The following is a 22,998-nucleotide window of genomic DNA, read 5'->3' on the forward strand; positions in this document are numbered from 1 at the left end:
TTACTTTTCTTTTGTCTGTATGCCTTAAAAAAATACTCTGATCTCATCCAGTGTCACGTCTTTAAAATCGGATCAACATGCAGAGGACTTCCAATGTTCATCTCTAGCCCTAAACCGGGCCTGGATTGACCATTGGATGTTGAAAAGACATCTCAAACTTGACATGTTCAAAACCAAGTTCCTAAAATCTCCCTCTCCTGAAAACTAACTTCTTTGTCTTTTCTTTCCTCATTAATTATAACTCCCTCTTGTCTGTTGTACATTTTTTCAGTTTTCCTTTCACAGTATAGCCAGATTCTGACCATTCTCACTCCATGCATTACTAACTGAAAGAGGATCCTAGTCCTCTTTCATCATTCTCTTTCGTTGGGATTATTACAGTAGCTAATAGTGGTGTCCCTGCTTCCACCTCTGTTCTTTGTTAGCACTGACATAACAGAGTGATCCTTTAAAAGAGTAAGTCAGGGTTGGAACTCTTTAGTGGCTTCCTGTCTCATTCAGTGTAAAAACCTAAATCTGTGTTATGCATTGAAAGACCTACAGTGATTTGGCCCTCCCACTTCCCCTACTCCTGCTCTTCTCTGAACTCATCTTTTGCTTTTCTTCCCCTTGCTTACCCCCTTACAGCCACAATGGCTTCCTTGCTGTTCTTGGAACACACCAGACATTTTCCCACCTTAGGGCCTTTGCTCTTGTTGGAATACTCTTCCTCACTTCTATCAAGTCTTTACTCAAAAGTTGCCCTCTCAGAAAGGACTTTCTCAGCCATCCTATGTCATTCCTTTCCCTGATTTATTAGTTTTCTTTAGCACTTGCAAAGTATGATTGAAAAATATGGTGAATGTTTAAATAAAATGTAAAAGACACATTGCCATTAATCCCTCTCAAAATACCTCCCCTCGCTTCGAACACACTTATCTCATCATTCTTGCTACTTTCTGAAGCAGTTCTGGAAGTCCTCTTTCTTGAGTGTCTTTACTTCATCCTCCATCATGACAATGCTCCGTGTCACACATCGCTTCTGGTATGGCAATTTCAAAATAAAGTGTGTATTCATCCACCTTATTCACCAGGTCTGGCACAGTGTGACTTTTGGCTCTTCCCCAAAGTCAAAAAGACCATGCGAGGAAAACGTTTTGAATCAATTCAGGACATTGAGGCAGCCACAACAGCACAACTAAAGAACGATGAGATAAGTGTGTTTGAAGTGAGGGGTAGTATTTTGAGGGGGATTAATGGCAGTGTGTCTTTTACTGTAATAATTTTTTTTAATTTAAGCACTATTTTTTGATCACACCTTGTATCAATATCTAATAGACAATATATTTTATTTATATTGCTTATTATCTACATTCTACAGAATTTAAGCTGGACAGAATTTTTTTGTCTGATATTATACTCCCAGTGTCTACGTTAATGGTTTACTTATAGTAAGCATTCAATATTTGTTGAAGAAATTAATCATATATAATCCATTCCACCAAAATGAAATAAAATTATCAGCTTATTCAAGGCAGTGTACTAAAAACATGTTTCATAGGAACTGTGAAGAGACTGGTATTTTTGTTTAAAATTTCACAAGTATAAGCAGGGTTTAAGAAAATGAGCATTCATACATGGCTGGTTGGACTTTAACTTGGTCAGCTACTCTGGAGGACTATATAAAAATTGTTAAGTCTATAAAAATGAATAAATCTTAGGAATTCTGCTTCTTGGAATTTGTCCTGCTACAATGAATAATTACAGAGCTCTCAGTACAAGCATGTTTATTGCAGAATAGTTTCATAAAACTGAAAACTGGATAAACCTACAAAAATTAGAGTGGTTTGGTAAACTGTGGTATAAACAGTGGAATACTGTGTAGCCATTAAAAAGTAATGTTGTATATTAATTTGTCATAGAAAGGCGTTTGTTATATATTAGGTAAAAATAGGATACAAATTGTACATATATTATTATTCCTCTCTCCACTGGCTTTCTTTTAAAGTATAAATGCATAGAAAAATAATCTGTTAGTACCAAAATATTAATGATTATTTCTGGGTTGTGAGATGATTTGTTTAAAACAACTTTTTTTCCCTGTCCCTAATTTGTTTAACCAAAATTTTCTTCAATGAAGAGCTAATAGTAAGTAGCAAACTCTATTAAACTGCTCTTGCTGTCCCTCTTGCTTTATTTTTCTTTGTAGTACTTGTCACACTCTAACTTCTGTACTTTTTACTTATATTTTATTGTCTGTCTACCGCTACCCCTGCTGGACATAAAGATTCCTAAGGAGAGGAACTTTGTTTTGTTCACTGCTGTATCCCAGGATCCTAGGAAAGTGGCTGGCATATACTATTAGGTGCTCCATAAATATGTGTTAAATAAATAAATGAATGTATTGTTTTTGTTATAACAATACATTATAAGGAAAACAGTTATAACATTTTGAAAAAAATGCATAAAAAATAAAACACGTTTATAGCGTACAATTTTAATATTAGGAGGAATTTGTAGCAGATAATTAAAGAATTTTAATGTGGTTTTTCCCTCATTTTTTCAAGGTTTCTAAATATTCTTTACAGAAGAAAGTTAGTGAAATGGTAAGGAAATTACAAAATATGCACCCACCCACAGATTAATACATAATATGCATAGTATTTTTGTCAATATGAATGTGACATTTATATTAAAAACAAACAGTTAAAATTGGATACTCATATCCTCTTGAAAACACTGAATTATAATTTCAAATATAGCTTAAATGAATTTATTTCTAGATTAAGTAGTGTTTACATATTATAAAATAAATTCAACACAGTTCCCAAATTATTGTTAGAGGTCTTATATTAAAATAAAACAATATAGAAATAAGAACAACAAAACTTCTTAATGATATCTTTTCTAGATATTTATACAAACATGAAGTTATTAATTATAGCCTACAAAGTTAAAATAATATGAAGTAGCATTTGAATACAGCGCTTGGGATATGGTACTCATCCTTTATTCAACAAGTGTTTGTTGTGCTTTTCTCTTCTATAGTATATTAAAAATTAATATTTGCATTTTTATAGCATAACATTTTATGGAATATTTACTTTGCTATTCTCTTTTTATCTTTATTTGATTCGAAAGGATTTTTTTTTGTGTAATTTTGATTAGCAAAATTCTCCCATTTCCACTTAAATTTTCAGAGGGCTTCGTGGGTAGGTTTACTCTTCTTTGGAGCAGACAGTAAGGCAAATAAAATTAATTTTTTAGTAAGGTTTATATATTATATACTTGAGAAGTAAGAAATGAGAAATCATTCTTATGACATTAAATACAAAAATATAAAGTAAGCATTTTCTTGAAATTGTTCTGGTGTGTTAGAAAATAAAAGAGCCACAGAAAGATTGTTAAGCTTGATTGAATAAAAGATGTGAAAATTCTGTCACTGTTCAACTGGAAAGAATAAAGATAATATTGTCAGACTGTTTTAAACTATGATTTTAATTAAGACACTGAAAAACTAGATTCTGGTTTAGGTTTAAGTACCATGACATTTGTACTGAAAGTCATCTTCAACGCGACAGTGGTTTTACACAAAATACAGTGAAATTGAATAATGTGCCCTATGACCTGGGAGATGAGGCTACAAGTTAAAGATCAAAGGCAACATAAAATGTGTTTTATTTTATTTTACTTTAAAATTTCATCAAACAGATATTTATAATCTTAAAAAAAGCATGGAAACTTGCAGTATACTTACGGTATTTTTTGGTCATTTCAGAGCATTTTGTTAATATGAATTACAGCCTGTTAAGAACCTACTAAAATGATATTTGAATTATAGTTATATTTTTTCTGATAGTTCAAAGTATTAAATCACTTTACATTAAAATAATTTTATATATTGAGATGTACATTTAATATTTTATGCTCTTTCTTAAAGAATGTTATATATATTTTAGATAATTGATCTTAAAGTTAAAAATAATGTTTTCTCTAAATATTCTTATATTCTTTTTACATTATTTTTATATAATTCAGATGACCTTTTCTTTATTCAAAGTGCTATACAGTATGCAGTAATTCAGTTAATCTTATTCAAATCAGTACATTATTCTTTACATTATTTGTCTCTGTGGGCAAGACAGGAAGCAAGATGGTCACTTGTGTCAAGGCAGGACTTTGGGGAGCAACTGATAAAGTTAAGTGTCCTAAAGGAAATAGTTTTAAAAATAGTATTAAGGAACTTTTACAGAAGTTCATGATCTTCAGTAGGCAAACCCTGAACTACTAGTAAGTTTCTGTCTTTTGCGAATTCAATAAGCTCATCTTTCTGTAGAGGTAGTGATAAGTCTCTAGATAAAGTAACACAGTTATGAATCTACAGATTCATCTATCTCTAAAAGTACCCATACCTTCTCTTGAACAAATGATCACATAGATCCTTAACAAGAAAAAGAATGGAATATAACATGATAAAAACAAACTACTATAAAACATCAAATTAACTGTCATTGTGATCTGGTCACTGTTGAAAATCTTCCCTGTGTGTTCCCATCACTACTATGTTGTGTAACTGAGCAGCTTAACGAATGAAGTAAAAACTTACCCAACCGACTTTTAGTTATATTTTATTTCTGTTTTTGTATAACGCTTTCCTCTAAAGAAAAGACTTATAAGATTCATTTTTCTTTATTAAATTAAAACGAAGTTTCAGTATTGAAAGTTTTCATATAATTTGGAATTATCACATATTTAACTAGAATAGTTTTAGACTGAAAACTTGTCTGGAAATAATCTTCATGATTATAAATATTAGGTGTATCTATACACACAAAGTATGTATAACTTTAGATTTTTTTTAAGTAATGTATATCTTATATTTGTGACTAAGAAGGTAAAAGTATTTTAAAGATACCATAGGTTTTTAAAAAGTGAGTTTTAGAACCCCATTGATTTATTTTGGGTCCATATTGAAGAAATGGAAAGGTAAGTTACAAAAATAGAAATGAAGAATGTATGATGTTTATTTTGGGGTTTTTATCTTTTCCTCTAAAATTTACTTATAATGGATTATTTTAAGGGAAATTAATTTTATCTTCAAAGATTTTTAAATTAGTTTACCCATAGAAATAAGAAAAGGAGGAAATGGGCAGCTATGTCATTAATTAGTAAATGTAGTTCTAAAAAGTTTTGTGTAAATGTTGTTTTCAAATGATTCCTATTTTAAATGTCTTGAGGCTTTTAAGTAATACACACACACACACACACACACACACACACCCCCACACCCTATTCATTAATTATGCATGTGCTATGTTTTCTTTCTCTAATCTTGATTTTCATAGGTTAAGTTTGTTTAAAACGAGGGGCACATATTTGGAAAGCAATGAATCCTGACACTATTTTCTTGTGACAGAGTCTTTTGCATTTAGTCGTAAAATCATGTAAAAGAAAAAATAATTTGAATGAATTCATAGAGGTAAAAAGAACACAACTGTATGTGCTTAGCTACTTTTTAGTCATTTCAACAAAATAATCTTTATTTATTATGCTATAGTATGTGATACTAAAGTTTTAATAACACCTTCAATTTATTTGTATTATTCTTTAAAATGTTCTTAGGTTACTCAGGCAGGTGTTATCAATCTACTTTTTGTTGTTGCTTCCCAAAGAATTTAAACTATTTGCTGACATTCATGCAGTTAATGGTAAACTTGACAAAACTAAATCAGGGCAGTCAATGAGATTCATATATGAGCAGTCCCATATGGGCCCAAAGAGCTAGTGTGCTATATAAGGTGCCCATGTGATTTGAAAGTCTTTATAGTATTTATCATGGCCATTGAATAGGCTAATGTATTTGATAATCAGAATTATGTCATGCAAAACAAATGAAACTGCATTTTAATTGAATTCAACTTTGGCCTCGAGAAAAGGATGTTGTAATAGAATGCATCAGAAATTGTTCTAATGTGTATAGAACTGTATGTATGTATGTAGAGAATACCTATGAAATCACTTGATCTTTGCTGCATTTTTAGTTACCAGGATTGTTAACTTTTGCAGGCATTGACAACCTATTTTATTCATTACTTTTTAACTGAAAGGTTAAGGAAACCTGTATTAATATTTAGCGCACAATATTCTTTTTTTAAATTAAAATTTATTGGGGGTGACAATGGTTAATAAAATTACATAGGTTTGAAGTGTACATTATCTATATATCACATTTGTGTTCACCACCCAGAGTCAGTTCTCCTTCCATCACCATATACAGTAATACCTCGGTTTTTGAATGTCTCCATTGACGAACATTCAGTTTATGAACGCCGTAAACCCGGAAGTAAATGCTTCGGTTTTCAAATACACCTTGGAAGTCGAACATGTCACGTGGCTTCTGCTAAGTGCAAGATCCTGAGGCCTAATAGATGGCTGTTTTCGAACGTTTCAGAACTCGAATGGTCTTCCAGAATGGATTACATTCGAAAACCGAGGTACCACTGTATTTAATCCCCATTACACTTTTTTATCCCCCCTCCCCTCTTACCCTCTGGTGACCATTGAACTATTGTCTATGTCTAGTATGAGTTTTTATTTCTTTGTCTTGTTCCTTTGTTGCTTTGAGTTTTATATCCCACATATCAGTGAAGTCATATGGCTCTCGATTTTTTCTGTCCTACTTATTTTGCTTAATGTAATAATCTCAAGATCCATCCATGTTGTTGCAAATGGCATTATTTTATCTTTTCTTATTGCAGAGTAGTCTTCCATTGTGTATACATACCACATCTTCTTTATCCAATCATCTATCAAAGGACACTTTGATTGTTTCCATGTGTTGGCCACCATAAATAAAGCAGGACACAATATTCTTATGAAGGCTATGTAAAAATTGATTTGAATTGTAAAATTCCTTGAATTGAAAAAATACCTTTAGACCAGTTTTCAGTGAAATCACATGAGGTTTCTACACATCTTCTGAAAGTGAATAGAATTCTCTAGATTAGAGAATTAAGTTATTTTAGAGGATTGGGATATGGCTCATTATTGTTAATTGTTTAGTAATGGAAGGTAGTGACTTTGCAGGTAGACTTAAGATTTCAGGGGGTAAGTACACTTGTCAACTTGTTTGCATTGATAACTGCTACATGATATATTTTTTAAAAATTAGTTTCAGTTATTACATGATTAATTCAAATGACTATGAAATTGAATTTGAGAAGCCCTTAGAGGTGCATGAGAAACTTTCAACTGATCTATTGTAGTCAGTACCAATGATGATATCACTGCCTAAAATCATTTAAAAGTATCCTTGAAAGGGTTAAAATTGAGGTGACATCATAAAAATGATGGCATGAAGTGAGTCTCTTAAAATCTCCCCTGGAATTTATAATAAATTGAACAACTATAACTCCACAAAGGACTCCCTGCCAGCAGACAGGCAAGACTAAGAGGTGCACTACTGAAATCATCTAAAGGTGGGCAAATTGCATGAGCAAGGGAGGCGGGAAGGGAGAAGTGAGACAGGGCTGCACAGGCACAGGACGCAGACCTAGCTCAGTGTTCCAAGATCGCTGCATCCCGGAACTACCACAACTATGGGAGAGGGAAGAACTCGGCCTACTAGGGCTCCGGTTATGGCCCACAGGACTGAGGGGACAGCATATAACACGGCTGAACCCAACGCTCACGGCAGAGACATCAAAGCAAAGATTGAGGGAAGAAGGCTGAAAATGGTGATTTAAGCCCTCACTGCCGAGCAGAGAATGGAAGCCTTAGGCACTGAGCCTAGCCACCTCTTCCCTACCCTCCCAGAGCTCGCCCTGCATCCACTTGCCTAGTGCTAGAAGCGGAACAATAGCAGTGTCAGATCAAAAGAATAGAATATTTGCAGTTCTGAGAACTATGGTCTGCAGAAACGGACTTGCAACCCAACTAGTTCCTGCAAAGGGGAGGGAGCCGTCGAAGCAGGACTGGCTATGGTGGTGGTTGTCACCATTGCTCTGGGCCACTTCTCACAATCTACCCTGCCCCTGTCCCCATCTATCTGGGCAAATCCCTGCAGGAGTAAAGAGAGCTGCTGAAACACACAGGCTCTGAATCTGGTGCAGGAAGAGTTTTGGAACTTTAGAAGCTCTCCACATCCCCCAATGGAGGCAGCACCCTATGACCCTGGCGAACTGTTAACAGAGGAGAAGGCTGTCTTCCAGAGAATCCCCCCATTGTGTGAGAAGCTGGAATAGTGCAGAGAAAATATAACACTACAGTGTGAGAGAGAATAAAAGGCTGCAGTTGGAGAGAAAATAAAGCATTCTACCAACACCTACTGGAAAACAAAAGAAAGACCTCTTTCTATCAAGTAGAACCCACTCCTGTAGATGTCAAGGAAGAGAAATAGTAAGTCATTAATTGTCATGAATAACCAAGATAAGACAGCTCAGGAAAAAATTGAAAAGTCTCCAGAAAACTCAAAGACATGGAAATAATGTGACTTAAATGACAGAAAATTAAAGATTGCAGTTCTTAAAAACCCATCGAGATGCAAGAAAACACAGACAGGCAGTTTAATGAACTTAGAAACACAATCAAAGAACATGAACATTTTACCAAAGAGATTGAATTTTAAAAAAGGAATTTCTGGAGATTACGAACTCAATAAAAGAAATGAAGTATGAAATAGCCAGCTTAGGTAATAGAGTTGACTTGATGGAGGAAAGAGTCAGTGACATAGAAGATAGAAATTTGGAAATGACACGGGTGGAAGCAGAAAGAGACTTGAGACTTAAAAGAAATGAAAGAACTCTACAAGAACTTTCTGACTCTATCAGAAAGAGCAACATAAGAATAATGGGCATACCAGAAGGAGAAGAAAGAGAGAAGAGAACAGAGAGTATATTCAAACAAAGAGTGGATGAGAACTTCCCAAACTTGTGGAAAGAATTGGATCCTCATATCCAAGAAACAAACAGACCATCTAATTACCTCAACCCCAGCATGCCTTCTCCAAGGGACATTGTATTGAAGCTGTCAAAAATTAATGACAAAGAATCCTCAAGGCAGTCAGGGAAAAGAAGACGGAATCTACAAAGGAAAGTCCATTAGATTATCATCAGATTTTTCAGCAGAAACTCTACAAGCCAGGAAAGAGTGGAATCAAATATTCAAACTATTGAAAGAGGGAAATTATGAGACAAGAATAATATATCCAGCAAAGATATCCTTTAGATATGAAGGAGGAATAAAGACCTTTCTAGACATACAGAAGCTGAGGGAATTTTCTAACACATGACCTGCACTACAAGAAATACTTAAGGAGACTGGCTATTCGACCAGCATAAATAGGGATAATTTGTGACAACCAAAACATTAAAGGGGAGAGAGTAAATGCCTGAACCAGAATACTGGAATGGAGAAAGTAAGCGTGCTGAAGAAAATAGAATATTCTAGATATGAAACTTTCTTTTACATAAACTTAATGGTAGCCACTCAAAGAAAAATCCAGAACTGAAATATATAACGTAATAAAAGAAGAAACAGAGGGAAAAAATAATAGAATACCACCATATAGAAATAATAGACAACAAAAAGGCAAAGAACAGTGGAGACACAGTCTTACCAGAAAACCAAAGATAGAATGATAGGAAATCCTCACATATTCACCCTAAATGTAAATGGACTGAACTCACCAATAAACAGAACTAATGCACAGTTATAGTAGGGGACCTAAATACATCATTGACAGCTATGGATAGATCATCCAAACAGAAAATAAAGAAAGAAATAGCAGCCCTAAATGACACATTAGATGAAATGGACATAATTGACATTTATAGAGCACTTCATCCTAGAACATCAGATTATACATTTTTTTCTAGTGTACATGGAACATTCTCAAGGATAGACCATATATTGGGACATATTGGGACATAGAAGATTGAAATCATGCCAAATATATTCTCTGATCACAAGGCTTTGAAATTAGATATCAACTGCAAAAAGGAAGCAGGAAAAACCACAAATATATGGAGATTAAACAACACACTTTCAAGGAATGACCGGGTCAAAGAAGAAATAAGAAGAGAGATCAAAAGATATATAGAAACAAATAAGAATGAAAATACATCCTACCAAAATTTTTGGGATGCAGCAAAAGCAGTTTTAAGAGGGAAATTTATATCATGACAGGCCTATCTCAAGAAACAAGAAAAATCCCAGAAAAATAACCACACTTTACACCTTAAAGAACTAGAAAAAAAAGAACAAATGACCTTGGGAGGTCAGCAGAAGAAAGGAAATAATAAAAATCAGAGCAGAACTAAATGAAATAGAGAAAAAAGACAATAGAAAAAATGTGACAAAGAGCTCATTCTTTGGAAAGATTAATAAAATTGACAATCCTTTGGCTAGTCTCACTAAGATGAAAAGAGAAATAAACAATATCAGAAATGAAAGAAGGGAAGTTATCATGGGTGCCACAGAAATGCAAAGGATCATCCAAGAATACTATGAAGGACTGTATGCCACCAAATTCAATAACCTAGAAGACATATACAAGTTCTTAGAAACATATAGCTTTCCTAGGCTGAATCACGAAGAATTGGAGACACTAAATAGACCGATCACCAGTAAGGAAATTGAATCAGTCATCTGAAACCTTTTCCCAAAAGCAAAAGTTCAGGACCAGATGGCTTTACTAGTGAATTGTACCAAACCTCCAAAGAGGATCTAATATCTGTCCTACTCAAACTCTTCCAAATAATTGAAGAGGAGACAATACTCCCTAACTCATTTTATGAGGCCAACATTATCCTGATACCAAAACCTGGTAAGGACAGCACAAAAAAAGAAAACTACCGACCAGTATCTCTGATGAATACAGATGCAAAAATCCTAAACAAAATTCTAGCAAATCGAATGTAACAATGCATTAAAAAGATTATTCATCACAACCAAGTGGGGTTCATCCCAGGGGCCCAAGGATGGTTCAACATGTGCAAATCCATCAATGTGATACACCACATAAAATAAAGGACAAAAATCATATGATTATATCCATTGATGCAGAAAAAGCATTTGAGAATATACAACATCTATTTATGATTAAAACACTTAATAAAAATAGGTATAGAAGGAAAATACCTGAACATAATAAAGGCCATATATGACAAACCCTCAGCTAATATCATAATTAACAGTGAAAAACTAAAGCCCTTTGCTCTATGTTCAGGAACATGACAGGCCTGTCCACTATCACCTCTGCTTTTCAACATAGTGTTGAAAGTCCTCGCCAGAGCAATCAGGCAAGAGAAATAAGTGAAAGGCATCCAAATTTGGAATGAAGAAGTTAAATTGATATTCTTTGCAGATGACACGATGCTATATATAAAAATCCCTAAAGACTCCACCAAAAAGCTATTAGAAACAATAACGAATACAATAAAGTTGCCGGCTACAAAATGAATGTACAAAAGTCCCTTGCATTCCTATGAAATCTCAGAAAATGAAATAAAAAAAAATTCCTTTTGCAATTGCAACATAAAGAATAAAATACCTAGAAATAAAGTTAACCAAGGAGATCAAAAGACCTATATGTTGAAAACTATAAGATATTTTTAAAAGAAATTGAAGAAGACACAAAGAAATGGAAAGACATTCCGTGCTCATGGATTGGAAGAATTAGCATAGTTAAAATGGCCATATTACCCAAAGCAATATACAGATTTAATGCAATCCCCATCAAAATCCCAATGACATTTTTTAAAGAAATAGAACAAAAAATCATCAGATTTGTATGGAACCACAAAAGAACCAGAATAGCCTAAGCAATCCTGAGAAAAAAAGAACAATGCTGGAGGTATCACACTCCCTGACTTTTGCTTGTACTACAGGGCAACAATAATCAAAACAGCATGGTACTGGCAGAAAAACATACCCACAGACCAATGGAATAGAATTGAGAACCCAGAAATAAACCCACATAAATATGGACAGATAATTTTTGACAAAGAAGCCAAAAACATACAATGAAAAAAAGACAGCCTCTTCAATAAATGGTGCTGGGGGAATTGGAAAGCCACGTGCAAAAGAATGAAACTGGACTGCTATCTGTCACCATGTACCTAAATTAGTTCAAAATGGATCAAAGACCTCATCATAAGACCTGAAACAATAAACTGCATAGAAGAAAACATAGGGACTAAACTTATGGATCTTGGGTTCAAAGAGCATTTTATGAATTTGACTGCAGAAGCAAGGGAAGTAAAAGCTGAAATAAATGAATGGGACTATATCAAACTTAAAAACTTCTACATAGCAAAAGAAACCATTGACAAAATAAGGAGGCAACCAACTAAATGGGAGAAGGTTTTTGCGAACAGCGCCTCCTATAAGGGGCTAATATCCAAAATATACAAGGAACTCATATAACTCAAGAACAAAAAAACGAACAACCCAATTGAAAAATGGGCAGAGGACCTGAAGAGACATTTCTCCAAAGAGGACATACAAATGACCGATAGACATATGAAAAAAATGCTCAACATCACTAATCATCAGAGAAATGCAAATAACCACAATGAGATATTAACCCAGTTAGAATGGCTATCATCAAGACAAAAACATGTAGTAACAAGTTTTGGATAGGCTGTGGAGAAAAAGAAACCCTCATACTGTTGGTATGGGAACGCAGATTGGTACAGCCGCTATGCAAGGCAGTGTGGAGGTTCCTCAAAAAATTAAGATTGGAATTATCATATGACCCAGCAATCCCTCTCCTGGGTATCTACCCAAAAAATCTGAAAACATTTATCCATAAAGACATGTGTGCTCTAGTCTTCATTGCAGCTTTACTTATGGTGGCCAAGACATGGAAACAACCAAAATGTCCTTTGATGGATGGATAAAGAAGTTGTGGTATATCAAGGAACTCATGAAACTCAACAACAAAAAAACAAACAACCCAATTGAAAAATGGGCAGAGGACCTGAAGAGACATTTCTCTAAAGAGGACTCACAAATGGCAAATAGACATATGAAAAAATGCTCAACATCACTAATCATCAGAGAAATGCAAATAAAAACCACAATGAGATATCACCTCACCCCAGGCAGAATGGCTATCATCAACAAGACAAATAGCAACAAGTGTTGGAGAGGCTATGGAGAAAAAGGAACCCTCATACACTGTTGGTGGGAATGCAGACTGGTGCAGCCGCTATGGAAGGCAGTGTGGCGGTTCCTCAAAAAATTACGAATAGAATTACCATATGACCCAGCAATCCCTCTCCTGGGTATCTACCCAAAGAATCTGAAATCATTTATACATAAAGACACGTGTGCTCCAATGTTCATTGCAGCTTTGTTTACGGTGGCCAAGACATGGAAACAATCAAAATGTCCTTCAATAGATGAATGGATAAAGAAGTTGTGGTATATATACACAATGGAATACTATTCAGCGTTAAGGAAAGATGATATAGGAACATTTGTGACAACATGGATGGATCTTGAGAATATAATGCTCAGCGAAATAAGTCAGACAGAAAAAGCAGAGAACCCTATGATTTCACTGATATGTGGTATATAAACCAAAAACAAGACAAACAAATGAGAAACAAGAACTCATAGACACAGACAATAGTTTAGTGGTTACCAGAGGGTAAGGGGGGTGGGGGGAGGGAGATGAGGGGTAAGGGGGATCAAATATATGATGATGGAAGGAGAACTGACTCTGGGTGGTGAACACACAGTGGGATTTATTGATGATGTAATACGGAATTGTACACCTGAAATTAATTTCATTAACAATTGTCACCCCAATAAATAAATTAAAAAAAAAAGAAGTTGTGGTATATGTAATACACAATGGAATAGTATTCGGCAGTAAGAAAAGATGAAATAGTACCATTTGTGACAACATGGATGCAATTTGAGATTATAATGCTAATTGAAATAAGTCAGAAACAGTAGAGAACCACATGATTTCACTGATATGTGGTATATGAAACTGAATACAACAAAAAAACAAGACAGACAAATGAACAAAACCTCATAGACATAGACAATAGTTTAGGGATTACCAGAGGTCTCTAGAAGAGGGTCAAAGGGGTCTAATATATGGTGATGGAAAGAAAACTGACTCTGGGTGGTGAACACACAATGTGAGATATAGATAATGTATTATAGAATTGTACACCTGAAATCTATATAACTTTACTAACAATTGTTACCCCAATAAACTTTAATTTAGAAAAAAGTAAAGATTAAAATTATCATCAGATTTGCCAAGATAATAGAGTTAATACAACTTAAATTGTAATGTGTGCTCTTTATTAACATTATAGAGAGCTGTTCTTATTTCAAATAAAAATTAAAATTATTGAAGTTACTTTCATCAGTTAAGGAGTAATAATAACAAAACATGTACTTATTATGTGGCAGGCTCTGTTCTTAGTGCTTTATATGTATTAATTCATTTTATGCTCACAACAACCCTATGAGGGAGATACTGTTATAATCTTCATTTCAAAGACAGGGTAGATTATTTTTTTCCAAGTGCACACAGCAACTAAATGACAGGGGCAGAATTTAAACATTGGCAGACTCGCTTTTGACCATTCTAATATACTGTACTTTGGATTTTAGAAGTACAAATTGACTCTGGTTAATCCTGCAAATGGAAATTTAGTGGAGGCACTCACAATCCATCAGAGAGTGAAGAATGGATTTGAGAATGAACAGGGACCAGAGTAATTCCAGAGTTTGTGAAGCAGGATGTAGGAACCCAGGACAGAGGTCTTATATTAGTCTGGATATGATCAACGTTGAACTTCTTTATTGTTATAGTCTTTTTTTCAAGATTCAAATTCCCATAAGGTAGAAATCAAGTCTTTTATTTTGGGTAATATGCTCTTCACTTGACTAGGGAAGAATAGGACCCCTGAATTTTTGTCCTACTAGATTGTAATAAGGAAAAATTATTTCAAGTAACTACTTCAAATTGTGGTACTGCTGGGTAATGGAAACAGATGGCCAGGCAAATCTAATAAATATCCATTGTTGGAACTCTGAGACAACAACAGTTCATTCAGAAAACAATTACTGAGTGTCAGGCGATGGGCCTATATTGTTCTGTATCACTGCTCATCATAGAAGCTGAAGTATGTGGCAAGAGTGAATATCTAAGTTGTGAAGCCAGTCAATGATTCTTCTAACACAAGTCAAGATCAAAATCTTTAAAAAATGTTATTGGTTCTATTAAAATAATATTTCTTTTTAAAATTTAAAGTCATATTTCTGAGTCTGGTAAAAACAAGCTCCTTAAGCAGTGAAGGCCCATATTATACATAAGGTCCAATTTTTACCAATTATCTCTCAGTTTAAGTAGACTTTTTACTATACTATATTGCCTCCCTGTCACTGATAGATATTGTTCTTATCATACCATTTTTTAATGCAGTGAGAAGGTGTTATAATCATTAAAATTAATCTCAGAAAATTTACATGAATTTTTATAATGCACATCATAATTATGCCAGCAGATTTAGAGAAAAAATTTCTTTCCTAAATTACCAAACTTATTGTTTTAATATTCTCCCCACATTGCTTAGTTGGACTGGACTAATTAACTTTTCTATAAATAAAACAACCAGTTGGTTTTTGAAAAAGAAGCTGAACAAGGGAAATATAACCGTAAGTTATATGTGCTTTAATGTGCTTTAATTTTACATAGATTTAGAAATATGTGCTTTAAGTTTACATAGACTTAGAAATATCTCCTAACATTTCCTCCTTGTGGTAGACTCAGTACTTTTTCATGACATATTTATGTTAATAAAAACAATACCTTTTTACATGTTTGATACATATATGTGCATATATGGATATGTGTGTGTGTGTGTTATATGTATAACATTTCAAATAACTGTTTGAAATAGGAGCAAAAAGTCCAGTTACATCTTCTGGCTAAAGAAGATCATCAGAAGCAACTGAATGAAATTGAGAAATGCTATGCCACAGTAACAGGCCAATTTGGATTGGTAAAAGAGAATCATGAAAAGTTAGAACAAAATGGTAGGCGCTATCTTATTTAAACTAATATATTTAGTAGGAAATGTTTAAATAGATTTATTTACAATTAATAAATTGAACTTGTAAATAGTAAATGGCAGTTTAATGAACATTATATAATTCCAGTAATAATTATGTACATTGTATTGAGACTGTTTTTCCTTGTCCATAGTAGTGATACTTTCCTTAAAATGTAAATTGAATATAATATTTTCCAAGTGTGTTTCATGTTGCAGTACAGGAAGCAATACAGTTAAACAAAAGACTTTCAGCTTTAAATAAAAAACAAGAATCTGAAATATGCAGTTTAAAAAAGGTATGATACAATTTTATAACAGTAAATGAAAGTATAGTCTAAAGTAATTCGTTTTAAGTAATTCTAAAGTGATTAGAAAAAGTTGGGTAGATTTTTTTTTGTTATAAAGATAAATAAAATGTTTTAAATACAGATTCATAAACTTTTAGTTATGATTCTAATAAATACAGTGAATAAACTTGTTCAGCCTATTCAAAATATTGTTTCTTTCACTTGTAACCAATGGCATACATTTATATGGTGACATGAATAACTTATAAGCATTCACTATATGTCAGTCTCATTAGTATCATTCATTTATTCAATATTTGTGTGACTCTGTGTGCTAGGTACTGTGTAGCACTGAGGATACAAGTCTGAAGAAAATAAAAGCATGTCCTGCTTTTTTGAAATTTATAGTCCCGTGGAGAGTTAGACATAAAACGATCACATAGATCAAATAATTTAAAACTGTTATAAGTGATGTGAAGAAAAAGTAAAGGATATAATGACATTTTAACAGGTGACATTATTACATTGGAGGTAATGGGGTGTGGGGAAGGGAAGAGAATAATGTTTCAGGCAAGTGGAACAGCATGTGAAGAGCCTTGAGGCAGGAAAAAAGTTAGTGTATGCGAGGAACTAGAAAAGGTGTGGTTGGCTGGAGCATCAGGAGTGGAGGAGTGCATTGGACGTTTAACTGTTGCTTACTAAACATCAGTATTCCCTTTTTACTTCCTCAACTCATGCAGATTCTTGTTTTGATGCCTCTAGCTTTAGAGATGAGCCCTAGATTGACAGAAAGCCATAAACATATTTCATTCCTCTGGCTGCAGTCATCAGTTCAGGAGTGGACAAATGACCTTAGCTAGTGGTTAAATCTGGAAGAATGTAACCTCACTGTGGCTCTCAGTCATTGATTGTCTCTACAATCAAAAGAGACAAAAAGGAGGAGCCTGAAAATGTGGATACCAGTTTGGTGTGATAGAAATACACCTGTTCTTTGATGACATTTTTGTGTCCCTGGATTAACTAGCCTTACCCTTTTCCTACCTCTAGACTTTTATGTGAGCCAATAAATCCTCATTTTTATTTAAGCCTTTTTGGTTAGGGCCAGTGTAATTTTCCATTATTTTCAACTAAAAATATGCCCAGTGATATAAGGTGAGAGTGGTATGATAGACAGGAGCAGAAGGCAAGGCCTTGTTCTTTCTACAGAGAATGACATCTTGTTTCTCTACTTCCTTCAGAGCCTCATCTGAAATAATTCTACTTTGGACCACCTTTCTATTACTGACAGAATTAAGTACCTATTCCTACTGATACTCAATAAATGCTTTGAAACTGCATTTACTGAGCACCATTTAAATATTTATTTTAAAAATTACACTTTGTAGTTATTTAATTTATTAGTGTACAGATATCTTCCATTCTTCCCTCCAGATCCAGACTTACCCATTCTTCTTTCCTTGTAAGGCTTACCTGTATGAATTGCATCAGTGCTCCTATATCTTCTGGCTTCCTATTAAGTCGGGACAGTGGAGAGCCTGGGCAGGAGACAGGAGGAAGTAAAGAGAGTGAATAAGTATATTTATTCTTCCTCTTCCCTACCTGTGAGGTGACTTCAGGGTGGCCCTGCCCCTGAACATATCACTACTTGTCTCAGATTGGACTACTCTACGTGATGCCCTCTTTCTGGGTGTCAGTAACCCCTTCTTGTCCTGTTGGGTCCAGGCGTGGTGACAGCTCCACTGCTGCTAGTCCCTAGAACTGCACCATTTCTTATGGTTCCTTTATATTGTATCCACAGTTTTGCAAATAAACCACCTTCAAATTACGCCAATTTATGTGCACCATCTGTTTCCTGTTGGGATTCTGACTGTACACTTGGTTAGGGTATAACATTAGTGAGACCAAGGTTGTGAGTGCAGTTTCCTTACAAGCTAGTTGATGCAGTACAGAGAAGTTTCTTTTTCACAAAGATTATACCCCAAATCTCAACTAGCCTTTTTTTACATACAAATTTTGGACTCAAAAGATAAATGAATATGAATGATGTGCAGAGGCATCATTAATTTGAGGAAAATTTAAATTTTTGGTCAGTGTTTTCATCTTGATTCCAAAGGGTTCTGTTTTTAAAAGGGGAAGAAAACCCCACCCCAAGCATTTATAGCTCTATGTATGTATATATCAAGTTTCACTCTTTTTATTTATTTAAATTAATAAACTTTATTTTTTAGAGCAGTTTTAGCTTCACAGCAAAATTGAATGGAAAGTATGGAGAGTTCCCATATACTTCCTGTCCCATTATCAATGTCCCATACCAGAGTGTGCATTTGTTACAGTTGATGAACCTACACTGATGCATTATTATCATCCAAATTCCATAGTTTACATTAGGCTTCACTCTTGGTGTTGTACATTCTCTGGGTTTGGATGGATGTTTAATGACATGTATCCATCATTATAGTATCATATGGAATAGTTGCACTGCCCTAAAAATCTTCTGTGCTTTTCCTCCCCACTAACTCTTAGCAACCACTAATCTTTCTACTGTCTCCATAGTTTTGCATTTTCTAGAATGTCATATAGTTGGAATCATAGAGTACGTAGCCTTTTCACATTGGCTTATTTTGCTTAGTAATGTGCATTTAAGGTTCCTCTATGTTTTTTCATGGCTTGATTGCTCATTTCTTTTTAGTACTAAATATTCCACTGTTTGGATGGACTACTGCTTTTCCATTCACCTACTGAAAGACTTCTTGGTTGCTTTCAAGTTTTGGCAATCATGAGTAAAACTGTTATAAATATCTGTGTGCAAGTTTTTGTGTGGACATAAGTTTTCAACTCTTGGGTAATACCAAGGAGTGTGATTGCTTGGAATGTATGATAAAAGTATGTTTAATTTTGTAGACCTGCCAAACTGTCTTCCAAAGTGGTTGTACATTTTGCATTCCCACTAGCAATGAATGGGAATTCCTGTTGCTTCACATCCTTACCTGCATTTGGTGGTGTCAGTATTTTGGATTTTGCCCATCCTAATAAGTGGATAGTGGTGTCTCTTTGTTGTTTTGTAATTCCCTAATGACATATGATGTTGAGTATCTCTTCATAAGCTTACTTGCCATCTATATATCTCCTTTGGTAAGGTGTCTTCAGATCTTGTATCCATTTTTTGGTTGGGCTGTTCATTTTCTTATTAAGTTTTAAGATTCCTTTATCAGATGTGTCTTTTGTAAATATTTTCTCCTAGTCTGCGACTTGTTTTCTCCTTCTCTTGACATTATCTTTTCACGAATGTAATTGTGTTGCTCATGAACACACTTGCCGTTTTTGCTTAGGTTTTGGAGCCTTGGCCAGGGCGACCTAAATGTACTGAAGTGTCTTGCATTGGTGGCCTCTGTCACTCTAGAGAGCATTACAGTCAGTGACCATTCTGTCAAATCGTTATTGGAAGAGATTATTGTATGGAAGAGTAAAGTGAGGGAATATTACTACCTTTGAGAGTTCCAAGGATAAGTAGCTGAAAGGGTGAGAATTAAAAAACATATTTTAACAGCCAATTTTTATTATTTCAGACTTTCTAGATATAATAGTTTTATATTTTGTGATTTTTATGTAGTCTTGATTTTTAACTTAAAAAATTTTTTTTTCAGTTTTGATTTTTTTAGAAGCCAATTAAGTCTAGTAACATTGGTTATATCACTCATTTAAAACTTTTTATCATTAATTTTTTCCAGAGATAATTTTTCTTTTTCTTTTATACTGTTTTCTGATTTTGTCCAGAGCAGTTAAGTTATTGGTTTGTGATAAGATGGAATTCTTTTTTTTTGTGGAGCAAAGTTAAACAGACCAAACTGAATGTTAAACTAGGTATTACAGTTCTGAATGCCGGGTTCACTATTATGGCAATCGTGAAGAATTCCCGATACTATCTGTGAGCAGCATTCATAACCTCTGCTGTTTGTCTGAGTAAACGTCAGAGCACTCAAGGAGATAGTGATATTTAACAGACTACCCCGTACCAGAAAAGGAGGGGTAAAGGAGAAAAGGGCACAATATTTATGACTCTAGGAACTATAAGTTGTAATTTAATGAGATCAAAGCATGTGCTGTTTATTTGCTGCACTAACAGCTTTGAATAAAATGGTTAGAAAACAGACAATGTACTAAAAGTTCAGGATATTTAAAAGCTTATAAGGGCTATAAAATCACAAGCATATTTTCAGTGGAGAATCATTTCGTGGAGGTCTCTGATTTTAATTTATTATGCTCTTAAGATTACGTAATTAATATATAAGAGAAAGAAAGGCATTAAGAAATGATTGGTTCTTACTTTTGTCAGGCATATACTGGGTTCCTACCACTACCTCCCTCTTCCCATTCCTTGTTGTTTCATAACAATAACTGTAATAGGAATTGATGTATTTTAGAGAGTCTCCTATAAAACTTAGCCGATTACAACAGCACCATGTTTTCAGTTGTTGAAAAATGTAGAAAGACATAGAAGTTTGTTGCACTTTGTAACCTTGACAGAAACAAAAATTCTCCTTTATTAATTGAGAGAATTATAAGCCACTTTGTGAAAATAAGTTTTATCCATATACCTCAGCTTAATTACACTTTTATCAATAGTATATTGTGTCTTAGGAGTGAAACTAGAAGAGTTCACTAGTATAAAACAAGCCCTCTAAAAATTTACTTTTGAAGTTGTTTGTGTATTTATTTACTTCATACAGGTGTGCCTTGCTTTAGGAAAACCCAGTACAAAAAAATAAAATTTCAAAAATTGTTGCAAATATTGTTTTAAAATTTATCATTTTAGTGCACAAAAGAACAGCTGGAAAACAAGTGTTTAGGAACACCATTGTATAAGGAAAGATGTATATTATTTTAAACCAAATATTGGTGTGTTTTTTTTAAAAATAGAATCAATTGAGCATAAATATTTCCTTTTATTACTCCGAAGACGTTTGACCAAATAATGAATTATATATATATATATATATATATATATATATATATATATATATATTAGTCAAGCATCCTATAAATCTGAGTTGAGATTAAAACTTTGAGGTCTTCTAACAGATATTTTCCCTTTGAATTAGTCTTCTAATTTTTTAAGTAGGTTAATTGCTCAAATGACTAGATTTATTTTTATGTCCTAAAATGTCCATAGTCAATTTCTCAACCCATGGTTTCAAATATTCAGGAGGAAATAATAAGAGCAGTAAATTATTTTGTTCAGTAAGTTTAAGTCAAAGACCGTTTGGTTTATGAACTAAAGTAATGTTTTATTATACTGTCTTATTTCTGTAATTGTTATTTTCTAGTATGTTCTTGGATCTGCACTTATAATGCAGAATTAACTCATTTTAAACTCACAAGTTTAGGGCGATTGATTACAATAAAAAGTATGCTGTTCTCTTAATGCTAACATAATGCTAGAGACTCACCATCTACTGAGCTTTATTTTTCCATTATGAGTAAGAAAATTGCACTGGTTTGTTCACATTTAAACCAGGAGTATCAATCTGTAACATGGTTGGTCTACAGGGTTGTGGTTCTTACCCTGAATGGAGGTGAAGCAAGCTGGTTCAATCAGTAGCTAAACCCTCAGCACTATACTTACACAGTTCTGCAAATTGACTATGAACTATTGTGTCATTATCAATAGTCTGTTTGTCATTGACTGCTCTCACAAGCATTTTTATTGCCATTTTCTTTATCCTGAATAAATGAACTTTTTGTTTCATCAAATCTTATTTTAAAAAGATAAGTAACATTTTTTTTCATATCATGTTCATTCTTTTTAATCTTTATTTATTGGGATGACATTGGTTAGTAAAATTACGTAGGTTTCAAGTGTGTATTTCTATAATACGTCATCTACATATTGCATCATCCCTCTTTTCTTATGTTCATCATAATTTTTAGTTCCTCTACATCCCTGAATGTATTACAGTGCCATGGTATAAGTATGAAACATGGTACCTTTCTTTTAGGAATTCATAGTCTACAGGGAAACTGTGATTGTTATCAACTATGAAAGAATAACTCTTAATTCTTTATTTTATATATATTTTTAAATAATTAAAAAATTTTTTCAATTACAGTTGATGTACAATATTATATTAGTTTCAAGTGTACTGTGTTTCCCCGAAAATAAGATCTAGCCGGACAATCAGCTCTAATACGTCTTTTGGAGCAAAAATTAATGTAAGACCTGGTTTTATTTTATTGTAAGACCAGGTCATATATAATGTAATAATAATATAATATAATGTAATGTAATGTAATGCAATGCAATGCAATGCAATGTAATGTAATTTAATATAATGTAATATAATGATATAATATAATATGATACCGGGTCTTATATTAATTTTTGCTCCAAAAGACTCATTAGAGCTGATTGTCTGGCTAGGTCTTATTTTGGGGGAAACATGGGACAACACAGTGATTAGACATTTATATACTTTAGGAGGTGACCACCTTGATAAATCTAGTACCCACCTGACACTATACACAGTTATTACAATATTATTGACTATATTCTTTATGATGTACTTTATATCCTTGTGATTATTTTGTAACTACCAATTTGTACTTCTCAATCCCTTCCTCTTATATCCTGTGCCCAACCACCCTCT

General features: G+C 33.7%; 1 protein-coding gene across 1 annotated transcript in view; it reads left to right on the forward strand.

Moving 5' to 3' along the window:
- CCDC73 (coiled-coil domain containing 73) overlaps window positions 1–22,998 on the forward strand; it is a 114,774-nt gene that overhangs the window by 60,672 nt on the left and 31,104 nt on the right. The window contains exons 7-9 of the mRNA XM_081062903.1: window positions 2,547–2,585; window positions 15,915–16,050; window positions 16,284–16,363. Of these exons, the coding sequence (XP_080919029.1) occupies window positions 2,547–2,585; window positions 15,915–16,050; window positions 16,284–16,363 (255 nt within the window). The remainder of the gene's footprint in view (window positions 1–2,546; window positions 2,586–15,914; window positions 16,051–16,283; window positions 16,364–22,998) is intronic.

This window comes from Rhinolophus hipposideros (assembly GCF_964194185.1).
Source record: "Rhinolophus hipposideros genome assembly, chromosome: 10".
In the NCBI taxonomy this organism is placed as follows: Eukaryota; Metazoa; Chordata; class Mammalia; order Chiroptera; family Rhinolophidae; genus Rhinolophus; species Rhinolophus hipposideros.